At 41.2% G+C, this 27,882-nt stretch overlaps 1 protein-coding gene across 7 annotated transcripts in view; it reads right to left on the bottom strand.

The window, feature by feature from the left end:
* The window catches only part of CHD6 (chromodomain helicase DNA binding protein 6), a 205,100-nt gene that overhangs the window by 75,184 nt on the left and 102,034 nt on the right, over positions 1-27,882 (bottom strand). For 5 of the 7 annotated variants that reach the window (XM_042980386.1, XM_042980390.1, XM_042980391.1 and 2 more), the window contains exons 6-16: positions 26,797-26,859; positions 24,206-24,264; positions 23,446-23,563; positions 18,381-18,467; positions 18,061-18,195; positions 13,454-13,575; positions 12,015-12,258; positions 10,622-10,798; positions 9,882-10,025; positions 6,613-6,868; positions 5,594-5,804 (exon numbers count right to left, since the gene is read on the bottom strand). In XM_042980386.1, coding sequence (XP_042836320.1) covers positions 5,594-5,804; positions 6,613-6,868; positions 9,882-10,025; positions 10,622-10,798; positions 12,015-12,258; positions 13,454-13,575; positions 18,061-18,195; positions 18,381-18,467; positions 23,446-23,563; positions 24,206-24,264; positions 26,797-26,859 — 1,616 coding nt within the window. Of the gene's footprint in view, positions 1-5,593; positions 5,805-6,612; positions 6,869-9,881; positions 10,026-10,621; positions 10,799-12,014; positions 12,259-12,815; positions 12,905-13,453; positions 13,576-18,060; positions 18,196-18,380; positions 18,468-23,445; positions 23,564-24,205; positions 24,265-26,796; positions 26,860-27,882 lie in introns of those variants that run through there. The other 2 variants (XM_042980392.1, XM_042980393.1) reach the window with 2 other exon arrangements.

Raw genomic sequence — 27,882 nt, 5'->3', positions numbered from 1 at the left:
AAATTAAACGGGACCAAAACCAAACTGACAGCTGGAGAGGCAACAAGGCTCAAGAACAAAGAACATCTTGAAGGCTAGCAAGTCTGAATGAAGAAATCAGACATCAAAAAAATTTTCACACAAAACATCAGTGCAGCAATTAACCCTCTGAGTCAACTATATTTTGAACAAAATCCCTAGGAGTTTATGTGGCTCATCAAACTGTAATTCTCAGTCACTGTCAAATTTCAACAAGAAGCAGGTGGCAGTCTAGAAAACCTGTGTGCTTTGTTTTGGGAAGGGGGGGGGTAGTGACATGTTTTTTGGCACAACAGGAAATGCTGACCTCAGAAGGCCTGAAGGAAAATGAAAAACTTTCTCATCTCTCAGTAATAACCAGAATCCCACTCACAATAGCCATACACATACAGAATACTTAGGATTAGGCTCAGAGAAAGAAATATGTAGGACTTGGCAACATGACTCTAGGCGCCATGTTGGTTTGTTCACCATGTCCCTAACACCTCCAGAGGTTCTAGCACAAGGCAGGCATGTCATAAATATTTAGTGAACCAACAGTGTATATGGAATACCTGAATACGTGCAGTAAATAGCAGATTCTTCAGTTTTGCAAAGATGTCAATCCTGTCCTACTAAATGTATAAAAGCCAATCAAAATCCCAACCAATGGATATATGTATACATAAACACAAATGTGCACGTGTGTGTACCCACATACATATATACTTTTTCTGTAGTCAGAGACTGTAGTCAGAGATAGATTAAAAAAGAATAATTCTGAAGTTTATCTGCAATAATACATGAGCAAAGGAATAGAAATAATGATCAAAAGAATACAAAGGTTAGACACACACCCAGCATAAATAGTATTTCAGTATATTTTATGGACAGTGTTTTATATGAATGGAGGAATTATTGAATAAAAAATGAGACACATTTGGGAATAAATTAGACATTCATTATATGCCATTTACCAAAATTACAGAAAGACTGAAGACTGAAATGTAAAAAAAAAAGAAAAGAAAAGAAAAGAAAAGAAAAGAAAAGAAAAAGAAAAAAAACAAAGAAATCTAGGGAAAGATTCTCAGATGAGAAATAATTCAATACTGAATGTCCAAAGGGATCGTGCATTGGTGGCACCAGGTAACCCTGAAAATGGGGATGCAAAGAGTCTAAAACAGAGGAACTGGCTGAGTGTTTGTGAAAGTATCAGCCTACAGATCACCCACCCCAACCTTGAAGAGGGCAAAATAGAAGACCTTTAGCCCTCTCTCCCCAGGAGACACCAAGCACCATTAGAGGTACTATACTGAAAAAAGGGAAGAGCGAGAGACTGAGAACTCCCTATTTCTCGCCACCCGTTCCTCACAACTGGCTCCCATTACAATCAAGCTCCCATCCTCTAGGCAGAAGACAGGAAGAGAAACACCCCCAAAATACAGACACTGGAGGTTCCCCAATGAGATGATCCAGTTAGATGGATAGTGTTCATATATGGAGAGTAAAACCCACAGTCAACAGCCTGGCCCACATACCCAGAGCTTCTAACCAGCCCACCATCTGCCAGCTAAGACCAGACATGAAAGGAAAGCCTCTGATCTGAAACACAGAGCCTCTGCTTCTGGTATGGAGGCAGAAGTTCCTAACACACCAGCCCTCCAGCAAATGACAACCACAAAATGAACAAAATACAAAAAAACAAAACAAAAATTTTTAAAGTGGAAGATAAAATATAAACTTTCCAGAACTGAAGGAACACAGATTTCAAATGAGAAAGACCTGTTCGGTATCCAGGTCAACAGATCCCATACAAAGGACAGTTCGCTGTGCAATTCCACAGATCTGGGACAAAGAGGATAAATCAATGCTTCCGAATAGAAATACATGTCACATACACAGACCAGGAAGCACAAGGGCTCTGAACTTCTAAGCAGCAACCATGGAAGCTAGAAGACAGTGGACTAAAACCTTAAAATTCTGTGGGGAAAGGATTTCTAACCTCCAATCCTAAACCCAAACTGTTACTCAAGGAGAGCAGACTGCGAACATTCCAGACAGTCTCCACATGCATTTATCATTCACCCTTCCTCAGAAGCTCCCCAAAGCCATACACGAGATTCACCAAGGAGGTTTTATTCCAGAGGGAAGGAAAGGAACTTGTCAGTGTGATGAAGGAAGGGAGAGCCCAGGTGGCAACGTGTACCAGGTGGGAAGAGCACTTGGCCAGAGCATGCAGGACGAGCAGCCCCACCAGAAGCGGCTCTGAGCCCAGGAAGCGGACAGGCTTGAACGTAACAAGAGGAGATTTAGACAACCAGGGTCAATTCTGGAGCTGAAATTATAATAAGGAAATAGAAAAACAGGCAATAAAATGAAAGGAGAATTTTTAGCTTCATGAAAAATAAAAACTGTGAGAGAAAAAAATGTAAACAGCATACTATAGGTCAGAGCTATCACTCAGCATTTGTGTAAGTCGTGTGGTGGTTATGAGGGGCAATGAGAAAAGATAAATGCTCATCTTCCATAGTGGGAACAGGTAACACCTAAAACTAAGCATCATCAAGATATTACAACTACTAACATTACTTAGGTATGGCTATAAATCCCAAAAGAAACAGCATAAAGGACTTAAAGTCATTGTTTCTGGGGCTGGAAAAACGGGCTGGGAGGGAAGGGTGCTATCAGGAAAGGCACTTTTTTAAAAGTCTAACAGAACAATTTGGTTCCCTAAATTATGTGCATGTATAACTTTGCTGGAAATAAAAGCTAAATTAAAAAGAGAAAAGTGGGGCGCCTGGGTGGCTCAGTTGGTTAAGCATCCAACTTCGGCTCAGGTCATGATCTTGCAGTTTGCGAGTTCGAGCCCCACGTCGGGCTCTGTGCAGGCAGCCGGAGCCTGGAGCCTGTTTCAGATTCTGTGTGTTCCTCTCTCTCTGCCCCTCCCATGCTCGTGCTCTGTCTCTCTCTTTCAATAATAAATAAACATTAAAAAAAATTTTTTTTTAATAAAAAAAAAAAAAAGAGAGAAAAGTAACCATGATATTAAGGCCAGAAGAACCCTGCTGGATGCTGCTGGGGTGAAGAAACCACAAAAAAAAGTGTAAAGAAAATACTTGAGAATATTTATATAATTGCATGGTTTTCAAACCCATGAATTTAAGTATTTAACCTTACCTTTAAGCATAAATAAGCATTTAAGTTTATACAAAGCTGCTTTAAGACTGCAAGTTTTGACTATTTCAAAATTTAAAACTTCTAAAAATAAAATAAACAAAAACTCACACCCATAAACAAAAAGTCAAAAACAACACTGGGGAAGTATTTGTGCTCTATTCTTTTTTTTTTTTTTTTAATGTTTACTTATTTTTTGAGAGAGAGAGCACGTGTATGAGAGCACGTGAGCATGAGTAGGGGAGGGGCAGACAGAGGGGGAGACACAGAATCGGAAGCAGGCTCCAGGCTCTGAGCTGTCAGCACAGAGCCCCACACAGGGCTCAAGCTCACAAGCTGTGAGATGATGACCTGAGCCGAAGTCGGAGGCTTAACCGACTGAGCCACCTTGGTGTCCCTGTGCTATATTCTTAAGTAAACAAATAGTTCTTATAAATAAAAAGGCAAAGAGCAACAGAAAATGGAGAAAGAACATGAATGATCAATTCAAGCACACAAAAATACAAATAGCTAATATATATATGGGAAAATATTTACTCTCATTATTAATCAGAAATACAAATTAAAACCAGATGATTTTGGCTTATTGAATTAGTTAAGATTAAGCAGCAAAAACAGTATTAATCAGAGAATGAGGGGGGAAAAAGCATTCTCATACACTGCTGAAAGGCATAAAAATAAAAATATCTTTCTAGAGGGTGTTTTGGAAATATGTACCAAATGCTTTTTAAAATCAGAATTTAGCCTAAGGTAATAACTGGAAACATTCACAATGACTGTAAAGGGATAGCTACAGAGTTCCTGAAAATGCTGAAAAACTGGGAACAACCTATGAGAAAGAATATTATCAAAACTATATTGTGGGGAAATGAGTTTAAAGAAAAATCCATGATACATTAAATAAAAAGGAGAATATATAAAATTGACAACGAAACTAAATGTTTGCATGTGCAACGTAGAAGATAACTCCCTGAGTATGAGTGGGAGCTCTGAGCCAGTAGTGGTGTTATGTATGTCCATATATTCAAGAGAAATTGGAATACGTAAATAACTTGAAAATAAAATGAGCAATAAATGCTAAGGAAAACTAGCATAAAAGGGTGCTAAGTAGAGACATCTGTACTTAGCAAAAGTCTATTAGTTACTCATTCTATTAGTTCTATTAGTTCTATTCTATTATTACTCAGTCTATCAGTTACTCTATCTGTTACTCATTTTGGAGGGGTTCTCTAAAAAAAGCCAAACTGCACACTAGTAGTTGTATATATTTTGAAAAGGAAGATAATATATATATTTATAAAAAGCAAGTGTTCTGGAAATGGGTTCCTAATCTATAGTGAATTTACAAAATATGAAACTACTTTCACTAGTTTCGATTTACTCATTATAAATTCCTCAAAGAAAAAAATAATGTAAGTCTCAAGAATTCTCTACCTAAAGACCTCCACTACAGGGCTCTGAGAAATTCTTTTTATTGTCTAATTTGATTTGAGAATTATTCATGTAACATTAAATGTCAGCGTATCCCATAGTTGAATCTGTCATTTGTTTTAATACTCTTTCTATAAATGTTATAAAAGCAAACAGAATTTTCAAGGATATTTAAGACAACTGAGATTTGCTATAATTAGTATATGAAAACAAAGATTTCCTTTAAACTCAGCAATGCGAAAACTAATAGTTTCTATGACCTTAAGTCTTTTCTCATTGCATAAATTCTTAAAAATCAACTTATCATCTTCGGATCATTGCTGTGTCCCAGTGACTGGAAACATAATGTTCACTGGATAAAGGAACAAAGTAGAACCCACATGAATCCAAACAACCCATATAACATAACCCCACAGACTGTTCACCTGCGTGAGTAATGGGACTTGGACTCAAGGAATTAACAGGAGTATGAACAAGACAACAGACTGGAATGCTATAGCTAGTGTATCATAAAACCTTAGAAGGTTTTCTGACAAAGGACAGAAAGTGTCCCCAAGTTCTTTTTTTGTGGGCTGTCAGCTTATACTCTTAGCAACTTGATACAGGGATGTTTTCCAGGATATATTTCTCTCATCATTATTAAGCAAAAAATAAAAAAGGAAATACGTTGTTTTCTTAACCTTCTCTAATGCTTTTGAATTCCGTGTCTTACAACTAGAGAGAATATAAATAAACATGTAAAATTTCTTTTTTAAGCAAAGCAAGGGCTCCACATCATCGGCTGCAGCGTTCACTTTAGGCAGTTAAAACTGGGCATACTTGGTCACGGGATTTAACTCTGAATTTCAGTCAGTCTTTAGGAGGAGATTCCTTTTCTCCGTGTTTGAATGCTTTGTTGTTGTTACAGCATAATTTCTGCATGAATCAAAAAGGTATCAAAACAGGGAACTGCCTGCAGCTTCTGATGAACAGCTCTGACACAGGTTCTCACCTTCTCTGGATGAGATAATCTTCCAGGATATCGAGGCAGCGCACCATCTGCGAGAAGATGAGGACTTTGTGACCACCTGCAATCAGCTTAGGGAGCAGTTTATCAATCAGCACCAACTTCCCTGCTGCTTGAATCATGGCCTGCAGCTGAAAGTCAGGGGCATCGGGGCTGTGGGTTTTTCGGAAATCTTCCAGAATTTTCTCCTCTGCCCCTGAAAAGGAATGGGACAAAACTATTCCTTGAACAAACTATGAGGATAAAAGCTGCTCTCTGCTTTACGGGTCCTAGAAAAATGAGGTGAATTCCTAGGTCCTGGACCAGCAGGCCGGTTGGTGAGGCAGTGCTGTGGTGCATACCTGGTCTGCGCCCGCAGCAGAGGGGCTGCAGTGGCAGCAGGGCCATTTTGCAGAGAACACAGGTGCTTTGCTTTCCTGGGAAATCTCACCAAGGAGAGAAAGAACTTGAGATACCAAGCTGACCCATGCAAGTAAAGAATCTCCACAGAGAGCTGACAAAAAGACATACCTCTCGACATCACAAAAACTAGCTACAGGCAAATCCAAGCCACCTTTTATTTAAAATTTTATCAGAAAGTTTTATGTAAAAAAAAGCTTCCAACATGTTCTCTACTTAATATAGTTAACTGTTAATTCATCTGCGGAGAGTTTTAGTCTCTGCATGGCGATCATTTATTCAGCTAAGTGATAGTTTTCTGTCCCAAAGTGCACAGTGTGGGCCAGACTGCAAGTAAATAAAGGGCAGCAGGCTGCTGAGTGCTATCCATCTTCTGAGGGCAGAGAGTTGGTAGAGGCAGGTTCAGAACTTAGCTCTGTGCACTCACTGCTAGATGGCTTACCCAGATCTACCAACCTCTTTGAGCCTCAGTTTCACGCTTCATAAAAAGGTGAGCAAACATACATCCTAGCATCTAATGGAACTCAATACCTAAGACTGTCGGTTATTACCAGCTTTTGGCACACAACACCAGGCCCGAGTTGCTCCCTGTTTCCCTGACTCACCATTGATCAGGTAGGGATGGTTACAGCACTTTCTCAGCTCCATCATGGTGTTGATGAGATTGGGCATATTGTGTTGATTTGCCCCCTTGGTCAGGAAGGAAAAGTTCTTCTCCAGGATGGCACGGTAGTACTTTTTCTGGATATTGGTGAGCTCTACTTCAATGATCGTCTCCTGTTTAGGAGCAAGGTTCTTTTCCACATCATCTTTCAGCCGCCGAAGCATCATTGGTTTTAGGATAGACTGCAGTTTCTTCACCTGTCCAGGGAAATGAGACCTGTTCACCTGCCCCACTCTGATTTTAATGACTGATTACCGGGCTATTCCAACCTTCACTACACTCTCCTGCACATCTATTCATAGCACTGCAGTGGTAGACTCTATGAAAGATCACACTGATACCCTGAACATGGGGAGTTTATAATAGGATCTAAAGGAAAAAAGGGATCTGGCTGTAATTCCCAAGTAATTACAGAGAACCTAGGTGACAACCTCGCATGAGATAAAGGGAGAAAGACATGAAAGACAGTACCTATTCTCTGGATGGAGAAACCAAACCCCTCTCGCTCTACCATGCATTCATGTGCGGCAATTACCTGAGGACAACTTTAGCTATGTTAGGAGGTACAGGCGACACATTACAAAAGGGAGACTTAGATGCTAAGAGAACAAAGTAAAAAGTAGAGGCAATCTGGGCATGGGCAAAATGTATGTAGGGGGTTAAAACTTTCAGTCATAAAATAAGTTAAGTCCTGGGGGATGTGATTTAGATCATGGTGACTACAGTTACTAATATTGTACATTTGGAAGTTGCTAAGAGAGGAGATCTTAAAAATTCTCATCACCAGAGAAAAAAACTGTAGCTATGTATGGTGACAGAGGCTAACTAGATTTATTATGATGAACATTTCGTAATGTATACATATATTGACTCATGGCCATGCACACCTGAAACTGAAGTTATATGTTCATCATATCTCAGGTTAAAAAATAAAAAAAAGAAGTAGAGGCCATCTGGAAGCAGACTCCTCCTACAACTTCTAAGTAATGGCAGCGAACACGTTTGGTGTAGCAGCATTTACAGTTAATGTTGTAAGATGATGTCTCCCATGCCATCACACAAGCTGTCACATCAGGGGTACTTTGAGCTGACAGTGGTCTTTGCTATGATTTGTCTGTTTCCCTAGCAGCCCAAATCTGGACAGCAGGTGTCCGCTAACCTGACTGCACTGGCAAGGCCACTTGTTCCGTCTCCCGAGAAGACAATGACAGACAAGGGATGCAGAATCAAGGCACCTGACTTCACCCTGAGCTAAAACGTGACACCAATAAAATTAATCCTGCTGGGAAAATAAAATAAGAAAGGGCAAGTGCAAAAGATTGTTGCAAGTCATAAAGGGCTGTTCAAAAATGCCTTAAAAGGGGGTACTTATTTACTGCATAAATAAGTCGGGTGCAGTGTCAACGCTTCCTGAAAGAAGTATAAAGTAATTTATAGACAGTGATTTAGAAGAGTTACCGGTACAGGTTTTAAACACTGATGAATATGTTTCACTTTGGAAACAGATGCTTTGTGGACCTTTTATTTACTGCAATTTAAAATTTAGACATCTGTGGCCACTTTTTGTGGTTTTCTCCTAAATAACCCCAATCTTCAATATAACCCATTCGTGAGATCTTGATTTTACCAACCATGGTACTTAGGAATCTATCCCCCAAATGAATTAGGAATTACTGTATAAGAACCCAAACAGGAAAGACACACCTAGACAATTATTAAAGATATGGACAAATGTCAATCTGCCACATGCTGGGTTCAGCTTTGCCCTTGACTTGGTTCATACCTTGAATCATTTAGAGTATACTACATGCCAGACACTGTGCTGGTCAATACAACAAACACAACTTTGGAGAAGAGGTGGGCCTTGTCCTCAAGGAGGTCATTGTCTAGGAAGAAGAAAAAAATGCATACCACAAAATAAGTGCAACGGGAGAAGAGGACACATTGCCAATGGTCCAAAAATGGAGAGAGGGTTGGGAGCTGGCTTTTGAAAGATCAATAGATACTGCAAATGCAGAGAAGTGGAATTAAGTTTGATTATTCACTGCTCTCAAAGTCTGACTTGCCACAGAAGTAGAAACAAACAGACCGGAACCAGAGAGTGTGCTCCTGACACCTGTTAGTGAAATTTCCAAACCTTGTCAGTCCCCAAATTCTCTGTCCCAACGCATTCTCACACCACTGCGAGGTTAATTTAGCAGAACTAATTATGTCATTCCTGCAATCAAAGCCTTGCATTGCTTCTCTAATACCTACCAAATTCTTCAAGCTGTCTTTTAAGATCTTCCGACAATATAACCCTCAACCCCTCTGGCTTCATACTCCACAATTCATCAACCCTGTTTCCAGCTCAACCAGATGATTCCCTACGATGGAATAAATTCCATGGTTGATTATGCTGGGTGGGTTTTTTTTTTCTGTGCAAAGTAGTCACCATCTTTTCTCTCTCCATGACTAAAAATATACCCACCTTTCAAAGTCCATTTCCAAATTGTATTCTCTCCATGAAGGCTTTCTTTATTCCCAAACAGAGGTGACCTTCTCTCTTACAAAATCCCCAATTCTATTACTTGCTCCTCTTATGGCATTTCAATTTGTCTGGCTTATTTCTGGAACCTCAGTCAAGATTTTTACCCATCATAGATAGGTATTTCTTAACTTTGGTAGTTTTGACTTAGCTTTGAGTCCAATAAGCTGGTCTCAGGACCAGATCTTTGAAAACTGAGGAAATCTGGTTGATTTGGACAAAACTGAACTTAGCAACTACTCTAGTATATGACTGCTTTCTTTTCCTCACTACCTGTGTATTTTGTTGTACTCGAGAACATAAGCCTGGGAACATGCTGCAGATTATATAGGAGGAAGCAGGAAGGATGAGAAAAGCAGAAGAAAGCACCACGCTCCTGAGTCCAGGGCTGAACAGAATCAAAGAACTTACACATGAGATCAGCAAAGGCAAGAGGCCTGATGTGCTAACACAGGATATTTTGGATGTGGACTCATTTATCCTCTGGAGTAATAAGAACTCCTAATAATCAGTTTAACCTCCTCAATGTGAACAAACAAATTAAATCAAGGAGGTAATGCTCATTTTAGGAGGGATGTGAGAACTTGTGAATGCCTGTCCCCATGGTGACAATGACTTGTCCTTTCCCTGACGGTGAAGGTAATCACCACACCATCTCCTCAGTCCTTCAGGCCCCTATTTACCTGTTCCTCAGTTTTCAGATCTCCAAATTCCTCCAAGAAAGCAGTCTCTGAAGGAAACTGTGATGGCTCCAGAAAATTCAGCAAACTGAAGAGCTCCTCCACAGAGTTCTGTAACGGTGTCCCAGTGAGCAGTACTTTGTGTTCCTGCACAAATTAACAGTCCACCATGAGCAGTGTGCGAGCCATCAACATGATAATCTTTGGTGGGAAAATGAAGCCAGGGAATTCTGTGCTCACTTTGGGGCAATTCTGTTTGGCTTTTACGCAAAGAGAGGACGCCGCCGTTTCATGAGGGTATGGTCAATAAATAGATCAACCTTCCTTTCCCATCACTGATTCCAGCAGCAATGTCATGTTAGTGAAAGCAACACTCATTCATTTGTTCATTCATTCTTATTGAGTCCCTACCCTCTACATACTGGGCACTGTGCCAAGACCATCATCTTTGGTACCTGGAAATAAGCCAAAACACCTTACATTTCCAGGTCACCAATTTCATGGTATTTCAGATTCCCCCGGCTCCCTTGGGGAATCTATTTGTGGCAAAGGTCAAATAGTTGACCTAGTTCATAACAAAAAACCTTTTGATTCCTACACTATCACACATATAGAGGGCAAAAAGAGAATTTAGAGTAAGCAGACTATGCACAAGTAAGCTACATGCAGAATGGCTACAGAATGCCTCCTCCACAGTGAATACACGGAACCTGTGTGGATGTAAAGAGCTTGCTAGCTCTCACCAGGGCCATGAGCTTTAGACCCTCCAGAAGTTTGCAGTTCCTGTTCTTCAGTCTGTGGGCTTCGTCAATTATCACACAGCTCCAGTGAATCTTTTTCAGCTCTGGGCAGTCTGCCAGGATCATCTCAAACGTTGTGATGACAACGTGGAACTTGAAGACTCCTGAAAGGGGGTTTCCCTGAGGGTGACACAACGGAAGGCGAAGCTTTATGCCATGACTACAGAATTCCGCTAATGCGTTCCCGGCGGGAGCAGAGGAGGCAGTGCGGTAAAATGCCCGGGCCTAGGTGACAGAAGCTAGTAAGCACTGCACTTCCTCGTGTGAGGAAAGAGAGAATACGAGGATGAACCAGCCCTTTAGACAAAAGAGAGACCTCATTACACCGATGAAACAGAAGTAAGAGACATGGGCCCTCACGATGCTGAGACATATGCGCAAATATGGAAGATACAGCAAGGAAGCTTTTTGTTTATTAACTGCCATGACAAGGAAAGCAGACGGGTATTGATTTGCACATTCCCAGCCATGAGCTGGTCTCAACCACACAGAGCTTGAAGACCCAAAGGAGACCTTTTTCGCTCCTTTTCAGATATGGTTCATTTCACCTTGTAACTGGGGTTCTAGCACAAGTTCAAAGTAATGTTCCTGATTCACCTGGGACAAGAGCTACCAGACAGGACACGTGTCTTTTCTCTATCTTAGTGTTGCTATCACGCTGAAAGAGCAGAGCTGCACTGTGTTAGAACACATCATAAATTTCTTCCAAATGTCTCCTTTTGCTGCTTTATGAAGTCCCTGGGGGAGAGCACTGGCTTCCCTCTGGCTGGATTCATTTATATTTTCACCTTGCTTGATTAGAAAAACCAGTGGCCAGACAGGCTTACAAGCATACTCAGTAAAGTGATTATAAATAACAAAAACCAAACAAACACCACAATCTATTGTGCTTTTAACAATGTGAATCCTATCTTCTCTTTATCCTTCCCTGTCAAATGTGTTAACCACCTCTCCAAACTCCCTGGCTAGGAACCCACCCTCTGTACACTAATTCTTCCCCTCACTTTTTTCACTGAGCATGTAACAATTCAGATAAAATCTTCTGCACGTAAAAGAAACTTCATAAGCCAACCAAGAAGCTAAGCTTTCAGTATCCCAAGAAGAGCCCCTGGCATATGTCAGAGAGTGTCAAGCATGCCCTACAAATTCCGTGTTTTATCAAAGTAAACTACCAAGGAGAAACAAAAGTCGACCTCAATAAACATAAGACTGTACAAAGTCAGTCAACAGCAACCTAAGGTGCAGGGCATTAAAACTCCTGAAGACAAGTGATGGGAAGGCTGTTCTGAACGACATCAGGCTGTCACCGGGTCTCTAAGACCCATGTAAGGCTCACCTGTGCGTCTCTGTACACCATCTCATACTGCTGGATCATCTGTCTGCTGATCTGGCTGCCATGGTACACAATGGCATTCATCTCTGTCCACGTCCGGAACTCTCGCTCCCAGTTCGTGATGGTGGAGAGTGGGGCGATGATGAGAAAAGGGCCATGGATTCCTCGGAGGAATATCTCTGAGAGGAATGTGATGGACTGGATGGTTTTCCCTAGCCCCATCTCATCAGCCAAAATACAATTTTTTCTGTAGAGTAAGAAATACAGATAATTCATCATCGATATAGGAAAGCGGCAGAGGTTGGGCAGAACTAAAATGGTACTTGAGAAGCACACCCTGACCTATAAGGTCATCAGTGAAGGGCCTTATTAGCATTTTCCAGAGATGCAACTGAAGCAAGTTTTTATTCTTATGATTCACACCCTGACTACTTCCAAAAAGGAATTATGGCAACTTGGGAGAAAATACAGGAAAGAGGTCCATATAAACTGAAAATACCAAAAATTAAAATAATAGTGAGCCACAAGGAGAGAAATATGCCTCAAACCTAAGCCAATTTCTGTACCTGACAAACGTCATGGAAGCCAAGGCAAAAATAAAAAGATTAAGTTACGTGAATTTCATGGTCTACTATTTTTGTCATCAAGGGTTAACTTTTAACCCACACAATAAATTCCTTGTCAGAGTAAGAATGTTGGTCTCTTCTGGTGACCCAGAATCACAGACTGCACAGAGCTGTGACATTCGAAGGGTGTGGCCCCTGTCAGTCTCGCCCCTCACTGTACAGATGGGGAACCCAATACCTGGAAAGGCCACATGAGCCGCACTCCGAGAGGCTCTGTGAGTAAGTGGTGCAGACTGTGCTAGAACACAGGTCACCAGGGTCCCATCTTGTGTATTCTCCACTGCAGCATTCTGTCTTTAGAATCCATACTAGGTGTATACTCTAGAATGTTACAAAAATCTCAAATTTCATCTGTTTCGCCTAGATTCTGACAAGACCTAAAGCACAAAGAGTCCAAAATTGAGAATTACAGCCCAAGTTTAGAACATCCAGGGCTCATGAGTAAGTAGCAGAGTTGGGACTAAAATCCAGATCTACTCCCTTTTAGAGCCAATTTTTGCTAAAGACTTAAAGATAACGACCTTTCGGATTTTGTTTCATCTAGGTTGAGTCTAACCTTGTGGCTAGAATGGACAAGTAAAAAGCAGCACAAAGTCAATGATGTCTACAGACCATTCTTTCTGGTTGGAGAAGCACCTGATGTAAAGTCTTGGCATGCATCCTGTGCAAAGATTAGCACCCTAAACCGATGGCTAGGTTGCACACTCTCACCACCTTCTACTGCTGCTCTGAGCAGGCTAAGGCGACAGTCTAGCTCCAGGTACACACTTGGGAGGAAAATCATCCATGAGGACAGCCCTGGTTCTGGTTCCTCACCTGTTATACCAGTTAAAAAGAAGCCAGTTCATCCCCTCCAGCTGGTACTCCCGGAGCTGGTTACTGTTCTTATACTCTCGAGACTTCTCCAGTTTCTGCCAGGAGTCCGAAGCAGGCCGCTCCTAATGGAGGAAGGCAGAGAACACAAAATACGTTGAGAATAACGTCTGAGGAACGTAACACGAATAGGGACATAGGATAATAATGGGGAAGGTGGCAAATCTCAAAACACTGCCCTAAAGCTGGCATGAAACTGCAGCTACTATTTTCTGACTAATGTGCAGGCGAGACCCTGTATTTTCTTGATTTCACCAGATTAAACTAAGAAAACCTCAGGGCACCTAGGTGGCTCAGTCGGTTAAGCGTCCGACTTCGGCTCAGGTCATGATCTCATGCTGGTGGGTTCGAGCCCCATGTCAGGCTCTGTGCTGCCAGTTCAGAGCCTGGAGCTTGCTTCTGATTCTGTGTCTCCCTCTCTCTGCCCCTCCCCTACTCACCCTCTGGGTGTGTCTCTCTCTCAAAAATAAATAAATAAATAACAATTTTTTAAAAAAAGAAAACCTCTATAAAATGTGCAAGCAATTAATGAAGAAGACAAACACACCCACCTAAAATCTTGGTGTTACACAGTTTGACCCAAACTCTTAGATGCCACTCCCACTTAATACCTCCATCTCCCCTCAAGCCAATATTAGGTTTTTGGTTTCTATATATAATTTCTTTTTGTTATTTCTTTGTGCATGTGGCATAACTCAGGAAAGTACAGTGGGTCAAATATTTTGTTGATTAGTTCTGAGAGTCAGTATGAGGCAAAAAGCCTGTAAAATCAAAACTGCAAATTCCTTAAACTCCTCATAAACATAATAGCTGTCTTATTTTCCCATATAAAACACTGATTTCTAAATACAATTGATCTTTTCTCTACTGATATGAAATGCCATATTTATCACATGCTAAGTTTTAATGTATCCATGGAGCTCTACCCAGATTTTTCATTCTGTTCCACGGGACTGTCTAGTGCTGCAATAAAAGCAAATTTTTAAATTACTATAGCCTTTTATCTGATTAGGGAATTATTTTTCAAAAGTGTCCTGGCTATTCTATCTTATTTACTATTCTGTATAACTTTAGAATCAACTTGTCAAGTTCTCTTAAAATGCCATTGGAATTTCAATTATAATCAGAGGAAAATTTAAACCTTCAGGTGTGGAGGCTTCCCATCCAAAAATCTTATTTAATTAGGCTTTACATTATTTGGAAAGCAACTTGGCTATTTTGCTTATAGGCAAATTGAGCCCCCAAGTTACAGTTTATAGTCTTATAAATTAAAAATCCCTAGCTCTACCTGTAGTTATAAATGAGAATTTTGAGACTATAACTTTTCTAAACGGTTTTAGTTTTTGGTAATTCTACTTTGGAGTTCTACAATATAATTTACACCTGAAATATGTTATTACCCGAAACTAAACCATTTGCATGTGAAATTAACAAAATATCCCCAATTATATCATTGACATTTGGAGTTAAGTATAATCTGTCCATGATCTTTCAGAAAAATACACATTACAGCTTACCTACAAAATTACTACAGCTACAGTTAGGGTAAGCCCTTTAAAATAGGGCTCTGTTGAATATTATTATAAGAGCATAAGTATAGGTGCTTTTAAAATAAGGGAGAAAATAATTTATTATGTAAAAAATAATGATTTTAAAGAAAAAGATATTAAGCAAAGATATTCCTATATAAACCCTCTTGCTCTGTTCCATTAAAGAAAATATAGTCTTCTTAACCTACAGGAACCAGTCAGGCTAGATCCCCAAAGTCCATGTACCTCTTTAATCGGGCATGCTCCTCTACTTCACTAGATACTGTGGAGAGGCCTTCTGGAATGTTCCTCCAGTGACTTAGTGGCTCACTCTCAGCATTGTTAAGTGCTGGAGGATGGAATTTCACTGCAGATTTTTACTTTGCTGCCTTGGTACAACTCCAAAAGTAGAGGCATCACTCTGTCATCCAGTCACTCCTCTGGGTTTCCCTCTTTCTCAGTGCTAAAGGTCTTAGTTTAACATCACCTACTGGCCAGAAATTTCAGCTATCTGAGCCTAAGGCCTGAAATCAGCTAGGAGTTTCTGGTATATTCCTAAGTGGTACAGACTACAGGAAAGAACTTACCCAATGGCTCCACCACCTTCAGTGACTACTTAGTTAAATTTGAAAGAGGAGAATTGATTCTCAGAGCCCCCCAAAGTGGGTTCTGCCTATTAAAAGACTCTTTCTTGGCACAATCATCACCAGCGTCACTTCTTGCTTTCTAAAAATTCCATATTTTACCTATACATAACCAATTTTTACCAAAAAGCTTTCAGATGCAAAATGTCCTATATTCATCAAGACTGGCGGGTCATGTCTCAACTTCAAAGCCCAGAGTAAGATCCCTTTAAAAATTTATTCGGGGCGGGGAGGGTTCTAGGTGGCTCAGTCAAGGTTAGGCAACCAACTCATGATTTTGGCTCAGATCATGACCTCATGGTTTGTGGGTTTGAGCCCCGTGTCAGGTTATGCACTGACAGTGCAGAACCTGCTTGGGATGCTCTCTCCCTCCCTCTCTCTCTCTGCCCCTCCCCCGCTCATGTGTGCTCAAGTGCTCTCTCTCAAAATAAGTAAATTAAAAAAAAAAAAAAAAAAGAACTATTTGGGGGTGCCTGGCTGGCTCAGTCAGAAGAGCGTGTGACTCTTGATCTCCGGGTTGTGAGTTCGAGCTCCATGCTGGGTGTAGAGATTACTTAAATAAAAACTTAAAAAAAAATTATTCAGGTAAACTACCATTTGGAGCCAGTCTTTTCCTTAATACATAAAAAGACAGCTTTAATTATATTGCTAGCTGCCATTCCAATTTAGAACTTTTGGAGTAAAATTTCTAAAATGTGCATTTTAAACGAGAGAACAAATAAATTAGAAACAAAAAGACAAGCGTGAAATACTAGCATGGTTCATGAGAGATAATAGCGGCATGGCAACAGCAAAGTAAAGGAGAAGTGAAATTGCCTGAAGACACTTGAGAATTCATGTTCTTACCAATCTGTGTAGTCAGTCAGTCTGAGGAAATAAGTGGGATTCGAGCTGAGAGTGTAAGAATGCTGATTACTTCAAGATAATAGCTTACAATTAGCTGCAGAATGGAAATGCTCTCTACTCTCCCCCCCTACACTAGTTTGTCCCTGCGCTGGGCCACATGTCCCAATTAGTCTGGGGCCACGTGTGTCCATACACATGCCTTTTCCATTAACCTGTGCACTCCTGAGGGCTCAGCATGCAGCTTCCTTCTTACTCTATGTCACTCAAGAGTCAACCAACAGGAGATGTTTAATAGGTCGTTGATGGACTGAATTAACAAGGGGCAACAGTCATAAGAGAGGTCTGAAAGAGAAATTTATTAACTAGTCATGTAACAAAACACCATTAAAAACTATGTAGATTTCTAATCACAGTTCTACACCTCAAGACTCCTCCATACACTTCATATGCTAAAAAACTAAAACAAACACTGCTTTTGAGTGGACTCTGATAGAGATCTAAGTTCAATGTTGAGGTCTCATCTTCTGAGTCCTAACTTTCCAGCAACATAAAAACAACTAATACTAATAAGGAGGTGGATAAGGGTTTTTCATGTAAAAATAGTGATTTTTAAAAGAAGGTTTATTTACTTTGAGAGACAAAGAGAGAGAGAGAGAGAGAGAGAGAGAGAGAGAGAGAGAGAGAACGAACATGAGCAGGGGAGGGGCAGAGAGTGAGGAAGAGAGAGAATCCCAAGCAGGCTCTGCATTGTGAGCACACTGCCCCATAGGGAGCTCAAACCCCTGAACCGTGAGATCGACAACCTCATCCGAGATCAAGAGTCAGATGCTCAAGTGACTGAGCCACCCAGGTGCCCCAAAATGGTCACTCTTTTTTTAAACAGAAACTTCATATTCCAGTCTACAGCCATGTTCAATAACTTTGATTCTCTTCCCAAGTGAGTTACATCTTAATCAGGCTCTATCCTAATTCTACCTCCTTTTAATTATTGATACTTCATATATAACTACTTGCCAGATACCCTGGGACATTTATGCATCTTGGTGGCAGTTCCTCAGAATCAGAAAGATAAACTGATTAAATAAATGTATGTTGAAAACCTATGTTCTCTCTGTGAAACTCATGGATCTACAGATAAAAGATAGCTCTTCCCCTTAAAATATTCCAGTTGAGTCAAGGCAAAGGATAAAAACAAAGAAAAAAGATCACTGATGGAGCAAAAGATAACAGGAAACAATATTTCAGGCATTTCTTACACATTCTATCTTCCCGACTCCATATAGCAGCCATATACCAAGAAACCTAAGCTCATATTCAAGGTTTTTCAGTGTCACACACATCAAAACAGAGCATAGATCTAATGTTGATCTGAGTGCCAGCAAAGTCTGAACTGCAGGTTCAATGGAGAGTGGCCAAAGGGAAGACACCAATGAAGACCACTTCTGAGCACAGCCCAAAAGACATCCAGAACTGCCAAGTTCATAAAGTTACATGTTGTAAGAGGTGCCAAACAGCGACACGGATACATTACCACATGCTTAATTTCAGGGAGAACTTGAAGAGACTCAAATTCTTTAACTTTTGCAGGATCCACATCTTCCTCTAGTTCCCACGTACTTTCTTCATAAGGCAGTGAGCACCACTTCACCAGGTAATGTGTCACCTCCTGGTGGGAAACAGGATAGCAGCTACTGGATTAGAGGAGCCAATCGTGCTCTGGCCAACCACTGAAAAACCCACCCGGTAACACATGAATGCCATTAAAACGAAGACCACACGTTAACAAAACAAGCAAAACATGTAGTAAGAAGGGAAGACACTATAAGTGAGTCAAAATGGCCAAACACCCACCTCTCCTGTTTCTGCATCTTTGGTGTGGGCTACCTCCAGGACACGATCAACTTCTACATAGTCTGGGTTGAACAAGTCTTCATCAGGCTAGTACAAACAAAGGAGAAGAGTTAGAAAGTATCCCCCTTCCCTCAAAACCAACACTCTGTGTTTTATCTTTAAGTCACCCCCTACTCTGGGCCTTATCAGGAAATACACAATGGAAGGGGTAGCTTGTGAATAAAAGTCACAGCGCAGACATTTCTTCCCTGTCCCCAAACCCTGCTGTGACTGAATTTCCAGGTTACATCAGGGCCAGATGTAAACTTCCCTAAAGGTCATTACAGTACTGTGCAAAAACCAGCACAAGAATTCCTTTTTTCTTACTGCTTCTCATTACAAAGATAACCCTTGGAAACTCAGAATTAGTTTCTTTTTCTTTTATAAGCCAATAATAATAACAAACACTGGAAGGAGGCATGAGGGGAAGGTTCTTGTTTTTAAATTTTTTTTTTTTTTTTTACATTTATTTATTTTTTGAGAGACATAGAGAGAGCACAAGTTGGGGAGGGGCAGAGAGAGAAGGAGACACAGAATCTGAAGCAGGCTCCAGGCTCCAAGCTGTCAGCACAGAGCCTGACGCGGGTTCGAACTCACAAACCGTGAGATCATGACCTGAGCCGAAGTTGGACGCCCAACCAACTGAGCCACCCAGGCGCCCCTGAGGGGAAGCTTCTGGGGGACTGATAATGTTCTATTTCCTGACCTCGGTGGTGGCTACCCAGGTGTGTTTATTTGGTAGAAATTCACTGAGCTGCACCCTCAGGATTTACCTTCATGTACATTATGCTTCCCAAAAAAGTGTACTTACGAAACAACAATAAGCATCACTTGGAAATATTTAACGTGTGCCCAGGGTAATGCTAAGTGCTTTATGTCTCAAAACTACTTTATGGACTAGATGCAATAATTACTTTACAGATGAGGGAACTGACTCAGAGAGGTTAAATAAGTAATGTGACCAAAGCCACAGAGCTGTGTGAACTGCAACACTTACCCAAGACTTTCTTACCCAGAAGCCCTCCTCCTGGACTGCTAGAATGTTCTTATTGCCCCTTTGGCTGGAAGGCACTTTAGGGGCTATCTAGTTTCATCTTCAACACAGGAATACTTTTTATAACATCCCTGGCAACCCTCCCTCAGATTCCATTATTCCCTGTTTCGGAATTTACTGCCCTCTAAGACCTGACCCATTGCCAAGACAGCTTTACCTCTGCCTGCTTGGTGGTGGCATCATGATCTTTATCTTTATTATTATTAAATTACAGCCTAGTTTCCTTCCTGTAATGGGGGCTCGCTGGTGTCACTGCTTCATCCACAGGAGCAGCAACAAAGTTAATTTTCATTCTATGCTGGCTCTACAACAATCTCCACCCTATCTGGGTGAAATTACCCAAGGTGCTCAACTGTTGTTTGGGTCCCAAGTTTCTAGTTCCCTTAATGATGCAGAGAGCTAACATTTATGAACAGTGACCGTGGGCCGGGCACTGTGTTAAGCACTTCTGTAAACACTGTGTCATTTAGTCCTTGCAGGTATTCTGTGAAGCTGATATTATTAGGGGTTCTGCTTTACACAGAGAAGGATAGTGGGTTTGAAGGAGCTTATGCAAGTGGCTCAAGGCCACCAAGCTCTGTGTGTGTGTGTGTGTGTGTGTGTGTGTGTGTGTGTGTGTGTAACCTATACCCTGGTAGTTTGGCTCCAAGAGCCCAGGCTCCTAGGACCGTGCAGTCCAGTTTCCACATCTGCTGACAACACTCAGCTGTGCTTCCTTTACCAGTGTTACAGTCCTCCTGCAGCTGCACTCAGGTCCCCAAAGTCCCCCACTGGACCCTGATACCCAAAGGAACAGAACATTCAAGAATGAAAGAAAAGGCACAGCAGGACTGTTCTGGTGGTATGTTCTAAGATTACCGTTGCTTTTTAAGCAGCTGCACGGCCTACTCCTGGCCAACAGGAAACTTGTAATTTAATGGGCATTATCTTTTCTCCCTAGAACTGCTAGTCAGTCATTTTCCCCACCCAGAAGTTGTAAAGATTTTAAAAATACAAATGTATGACATTACATTTATTTACTGCCATTCTATTTCATTCATCTTAGCCTCTCCAGTAAACATGAACTTTGATTTTGTCATCTATTCTCCCAGTGTTGGGTTTGGTTTTCAGGAATTTAGGCTTAGCCAGAAGGCCTCTACCCCCGCGGAGCATGGAAGTCTTAGCCTCTCGAGCCTGAGCCTCCTTCACATAAAGCAGCTGGAAATAATAGATATGAAGAAGCTCTATTCAAAACTAAGTTATTGTTGATCTTATTAGAATATCACTTATCCAAGTCATTAATAAAAACGTTGAACAGGTCAAGACTGAAGACCATATTATAGGAACTACTCCCCACTTTTCCTCCTCCTTAATCTCAAGATCCTCTGGTCTTCTCAAAAGTCTTTCCTCCCGACAGGAGTTATGAGCTCCTGGTATGTTATTTCTATACACTTGAACATAGCTTTGGCTCTCTATTCCCAGCCCAGGCAAAATCTCTCCCTTGAGAATAAAGCAGAAAACAGACACACGGGGCTTTGTAGGCTATATTAAGGACTGTGGACTTTATTTCAAGAAAATGTGCTAAAGACTCTGGAGCAGGGGAAGAGCATAAGGCAACCTCACCCCCTTACCAAGGGGGCAGCCAAATATTTCCTGAGCACTGACCCTGTGGCTAGTACCAGGGATAGAAATACAAGGAAGACATGTCCCTGTCTGTCTCACTGGACTTAAAATGGAAGAAAGAGACATGTAAACAAGTTACTATACAGCAAATACTTGCTAAAATAGAGGTGCAGATAAAATGTTCCAAGAACAGAAGGAGAACAGTATCCAGTGGGGCCTTGAGATGGTTTTCCAATTCCAGCTGTCTTCTTTCCCCAGTCCTTTATGAGAAGAACAATGCCACGAGAAACAGCCCTCACGTGCTTTAAAGCAATCCCGGAGAGGGCTGGGGCCAAACACTAAAGCTAAGGACAAAGGACCGCACCCTGGGACAAGAAGAATGCTTACTGACATTATCCTAAAATAATTTTTTGTCACTTGTGGAGAAGGAATACAACACGCAGAAGGAGCTGATTAAGTACTGCAGCGATGTACTATGGTTTCAGGGCACCTGAGTGCACTCGAGGCCTAGTGCTTGCCCCCACATTTTAAGAGTAACTTTTATCCCTTCTTTTTTTCAAAGTTATCTGCACAAAAATTTAAACGTACATGTTACACAGAAAAGAAAAAAATAAAAGTCACCGTGATCCCATTAACCGGAGAAAATGACGGCACATTTTGATGCACATTCACGACATTTTCCATGCCTTGCTATGGTGCCTCTTTTCCCCTGCACTCCCCATACTGGAGCTGCTGCACACACTAAGGGGGCCTGACCTTTTTAACTAACAACAGCTGATAGCGCTGAAGCCGCCTTCTAGGTCATTAACAATGTTCTCCGATATCATTCTTCCTAGCTGCACAATATTCTGCTCTATGGGATATATACATAATCTAGCAAATGTCTGCTATCTCATATTCTGTTTGTTCACAATTTTCCACCAATATAAATGACTGAATGTCACAGCTGATTCTGCACAAAGACTCATTAGCTTCCTTAAAATACATGACAGTATTGGAATTGCTGGGACAGAGGATGTGAATAGTTGGAGATATTTCATGTCTGTTGCCATACTGCTGGGACAGGTCTTACCAGGTTATATTCCCATCCACTGTACACAAGAGTATCTCTTCCCTACACCCTCCCCAGCGGTGGGTAATACTTATTTCTAAAACCTTCATGGGGGACCTGGGTGGCTCAGTCGGCTAAGCGTCTGACTCTCGATTTCAGCTCAGGTCATGATCTCACACTTCATGAGTTTAAGCCTTGCATCGGGCTCTGCGCTGACAGTGTGGAGCCTACTTGGGATTCTCTCTCTTCCTCTCTCTGCTCCTCCCCCACTCATACTCTCCCTCAAAACAAATAAATAAACATTAAAAAAAATAACAAAACCTTCAAATATCTGGTAAACAAAAAACAGAAAATCTCTATTTTAATTAGCATTTCCTTGACTACTAGTGAAACTGACCACAGTTTTGTATGATTACTGATAAGCATTTCTTATCATTAAAGCTATTTGTCGTGTGTGTGTATATGTACGTATAAGCAGAAAGGTTCCTTCACCAGATAAAAAGAACATATGCCACATAGATAAGTATATAGTTAGGAAATATGCGTATGTACATGATGCACATATGTCCTATTTAAGATTTGTATGAAGTATTTTCTAATATATAGACATTACAGATTTGTTTAATGTCCAAATCCATCAATCGTTCCTCTCGCTGTAGGTACCATACTTAGAAATACTCAAGCTTAGAGGCACCTGGGTGGCTCAGTCGGTTAAGCCTCCAACTTTGGTTCAGGTCATGATCTTGTAGTTCGTGAGTTCGAGCCCCACGTCAGGCTCTGTGCTGACAGCTCAAGAGCCTGGAGCCTGCTTCAGATTCTATGTCTCCCTCTCTCTCTGCCCCTCTCCCATTCACATTCTGTCTCTCTCTCTCAAAAATAAATATTTAAAAAAATTAAAAAAAAAAAGAAATACTGAAGCTTATATAAAGTTACTTATTTCTTTTCTCATATTTTAGCTTTGTTTTTATTTTTTACATTCAAACTTTAAGTCCTTTGGAACTTGCCGTTTTGGGAAGTGAGGGGAGGAGGGAATGAAGAGTTGTGTGCACATTTCTCTCACCCTAGCTATTTATAGATTTTCTGACCAAGATACACGTTCTTATGAATTTCCAGTTTATAAGGCTCGATCCTCATAACTTGGTGGATAATTTTTTTCCTTCAGCTTAAACCTGGATTGGTTTTGCTGTCAATCAGTGCACATTTAGCGACATGACTTGAGCAATAATTCTGCACAGAACTTTGACTTAAAGAAACTTAAACTCAGCATTTAATACTACAAGAAGAGTAGTGGTCAAATTAGTTGGCAAATATTGCCTCACCTCAGTAAAAATGTGCTTCATCTGGGCTTGTTTATTCCTGAATCGCTTGATCTTCTGTGCAATGCGAGGATCCTTTTCCAGCTCTTCCATTGTGGCCCATTTACAATGCAAGTAGGAACTGTCCAAAGACACACAAATTGTGAGACAAGTGCAAACCACCACACCACTGAGCCCTACAGTGTTTCAGCAAACAGGGTGACTAACCCAGAAGTAGCGGTTTGTGGTGAAACTGCCAGAGATTAGGCTGCGAAGGGCCTTGCACTAACCGGACAACAAAATAAAACAATGCAGCGATCTAACTCCAAATGACCGACCCCTCTGCAGCTTCTACACAAACTGCCTGAGAGCAGAGGGAGGGTAGGCATGGGCAAGCTGTCATTAACACACATTAGTGAAAGTGGGCACGAGGCAGAGGAAGAAAGAAAAATCTAAGAGGGAAAGAAACAGTGCGAGCTACAGGACAGTGGTTCTCCACCAGGAGTAGATGAGAATGGCTTGGGGAGTTTTTAATAAGCACCAGTCCTTGGGATCTACTCCCAGAGTCTGAGTCAGCTGGTACTGAGTGGAGCAAGGTCTTCCCTGGAGACTATCTGCACAGCCAAAGGTAAGTACTACTGCTTAAGGTGAAGTTGAGTCAGTCAACTTCCACAGGTCAGGCCTCAGGGGCCATTCTTGGAAAATACAGAAGGTGATGTGATGAGGGAAAGGAAATTTTATTCGTATAAAATCCAAATACAAATAACATATGAAGAACACGTACAAATTTCTATACTTAACGTAGAATAGCTCCAAGTCGAATGGGGGCTCTCCGGGGTGAACCTGTAATCAACAGCAAGCAGTTAACAGCTCAGACCCCCACAGATCGCCCTGACGTTGCACAAGAAAACAGGTAAATCAACACCTCTGCTTGATTTTCGTACAGACTTCCTGAGGATGTTTTCAGTTTCCCCCTTCTTTTCCTGACAGCTACTGAGCAGCTTTCCCAAAGGATGAATGCACAGCTAGCCAGAAGGTAAAAAAGAAAATGATCCTCCTGGTGTCCTTCCAAGGTCCAGGCTGGGACAGTGTTCGGCTGATAAACCCAAATCGGCCCAGGATCTGAAAGCTGTCAGGCCCAAAGCCTGGCGTGCAAGTGAAAACACAGGTCTCCGGCACATCCCCTGACCACCATCCCGAAACATCAGCGGTGCCCACTCTCAAAGTAAGGAAGTTTGCTCTCATAAATATTTGAAGATAAAACTATGTTCTCACCAGTGACAACATATCTTTCACTCCAGGTATACTCTCTGGATCTCCACAATGGTCCTGAGATATCTAAAGAACCCACCCTCCAAATGTTTTCCTTTCTTTCTTTCTTTCTTTTTTTTTTTTTTTGTAGCTGTGGTTTTATTATTTTTTTTAATATGAAGTTTATTGTCAAATTGGTTTCCATACAACACCCAGTGCTCATCCCAACAGGTGCCCTCCTCATTGCCCATCACCCACTTTCCCCTCCCTCCCACCCCCCATCAACCCTCAGTTTATTCTCAGTTTTTAAGGGTCTCTATGGTTTGCCTTCTTCCCTCTCTGTAACATTTTTCCCCCCTTTCCCTCCCCCATAGTCTTCTGTTAACTTTCTCAGGATCCACATAAAAGTGAACACATATGGTATCTGTCTTTCTCTGTATGACTTATTTCACTTAGCACAACACTCTCCAGTTCCATCCACGTTGCTACAAAAGGCCAGATTTCATTCTTTCTCATTGCCACGTAGTATTCAATTGTGTTTATAAACCGCAATTTCCTTATCCATTCATCACTCAATGGACATTTAGGCTCTTTCCATAATTTGGCTATTGTTGAAAGTGCTGCTATAAACATTGGGGTACAAGTGCCCCTATGCGTCAGCATTCCTGTATCCCTTGGGTAAATTCCTAACACTGCTATTGCTGGGTCATAGGGTGGATCTATTTTTAATATTTTGAGGAACCTCCACCCTGTTTTCCAGAGCAGCTGCACCAGTTTGCATTCCTACCAACAGTGCAAGAGGGCTCCCATTTCTCCACATCCTCTCCAGCATCTATAGTCTCCTGATTTGTTCATTTTAGCCACTCTGACTGGCATGAGGTGATATCTGAGTGTGGTTTTGATTTGTATTTCCCTGATGAGGAGTGACGTTGAGCATCTTTTCATGTACCTGTTGGCCATCTGGATGTCTTCTTTAGAGAAATGCCTATTCATGTCTTCCGCCCATTTCTTCACTGGATTATGTTTTTGGGCGTGGAGTTTGGTGACTTCTTTATAGATTTTGGATACTAGCCCTTTGTCCGATATGTCATTTGCAAATATCTTTTCCCATTCCGTCGGTTGCCTTTTAGTTTTGTTGACGGTTTCCTTTGCAGTGCAGAAGCTTTTTATCTTGATGAGGTCCCAATAGTTCATTTTTGCTTTTAATTCCCTTGCCTTTGGAGATGTGTCAAGTAAGAAATTGCTGCGGCTGAGGTCAGAGAGGTTTTTTTCCCTGCTTTCTCCTCTAGGGTTTTGATGGTTTCCTGTCTCACATTCAGGTCCTTCATCCATTTTGAGTTTATTTTTGTGAATGGTATAAGAAAGTGGCCTAGTTTCACTCTTCTGCATGTTGCTGTCCAGTTCTCCCAGCACCATTTGTTAAAGAGACTGTCTTTTTTCCATTGGATATTCTTTCCTGGTTTGTCAAAGATTAGTTGGCCATTCTTTTGTGGGTCCAATTTTGGAGTCTCTATTTTATTCCATTGGTCTATGTGTCTATTTTTGTGCCAATACCATGCTGTCTTGATGACTACAGCTTTGTAGCAGAGGCTAAAGTCTGGGATTGTGATGCCTCCTGCTTTGGTTTTCTTCTTCAATATTACTTTGGCTATTTGGGGTCTTTTGTGGTTCCATACAAATTTTAGGATTGCTTGTTCTAGCTTTGAGAAGAATGCTGGTGGAACTTTGATTGGGATTTCATTGAACGTGTAGATTGCTTTGGGTAGTATTGACATTTTAACAATATCCAAATGTTTTCAATATGGCTCTTTTTCCATGTTCTCTTCTTGGCCCCCTGAGGACTTTCCCTGGGCTGCAGAAACTAAGGGACAAAAATACCTTCTGCTAGCATCACAATGGAGGGAAAAAATTATTTGGGGCTATATTCAAATATTTAACAATTTTAGGACCTAAAATCTTCCATGGGGGTAAGAATAATAAAGAATAAAAGAATAAAAGAATGACTAGCCAGACATTGCTTTGCTCTCACTCTGGCCAATCAGGACCATTCCAGGTTGTCTAGCCAAATCTCTCTTCACAGAGGGGAGAACCTGTGATATAAAAGCTGACACATAAGCCACTAACCTCCTGGACGGTCTTAGATGCCAGGATCTTCTCAATGATGTTTGCGTCATCTTCTGGAGGCTCCTGGAGACAGAGGTTAAGAAGAAAGAAAATTACTGGCACCACAGAATCCAAGAAATAATTCTGTAAGAAACGCTATAGCAGGTACTACTTGGTCTGAAAGTTCACCACTGAGTGCTGAGGCCTCCCTCCCTATCAGTCCACAGAGTGATCAAAAGATCACAAACATTCTAACGTCTGGACACAACCTAACACCTCCCCTTCCACATAAGCAGAGAAGTTATGCGGCTTTTCAGACTCTTAATTTCAGATCTGCCTTTAGGATCACTAAAATTGGTCCCAGGACTTCCCTTTTCTGCCAAACCTGCCTACGTGTTGCTGCATAAAATTTTCAGAAAGGTGTAACAAAAAGGAGTCTGGGGGCCTTAGAAGCGAAGAGTCCTAATTCTAACACCTACCAGCTACTGACTTTGGGTAAGTCAATTAACACGTCTTCGTTTCCAAATCTATTAAAATAGGAGTTAAATATACTTATCTCACTGGGTTACTGGGAGGATAAAACGGTATGTGAAAATATTTTTGGAACAGTAAGCACTATGCAAATGCAAGGCATAATTATTCTCTACTAAACGATACCGTCTTTCCCTTCTGTGTCTGGAAATGGCTGTTTCACCCATCATCCTTTGCCTATAAATCCTAACTCAAAACAAATTAATTTCTTCCTTTCTACCCCGGCTACACATCAACATTTCTAGGCTCCTGATCTCCATGAAATCTCTCTACAGAGTATTTGATTAAATAATTACAAACTTAAAAAGGATGTGTTGAGTCAGAACACTCTTATGTTTGATGTTCTTTCTGGGACTTTATTTGTGCCATCCTATTTCAGAGGTTTTGTATGTACTATATGACCTCCTCAGATCTAGTATTTGTCCACAACAGGGTACTCAGAACAGAATGAGAAGAATGCTCATCACAATAGCCGTAGCTCCCAAAATAACTTGGGTTCCTGATCAGAACTTCCCTAAGGATGACTTCATGCTGCATTACTACTGTCTTCAGTCCTACCCATTCCAGGGTTCGCCT

Source organism: Panthera tigris, chromosome A3 (genome assembly GCF_018350195.1).
Source record: "Panthera tigris isolate Pti1 chromosome A3, P.tigris_Pti1_mat1.1, whole genome shotgun sequence".
NCBI lineage: Eukaryota > Metazoa > Chordata > Mammalia > Carnivora > Felidae > Panthera > Panthera tigris.
The sequence above is the reverse complement of the archived record's forward strand: the minus strand, read 5'-3'. Positions and strand labels throughout refer to the sequence as shown.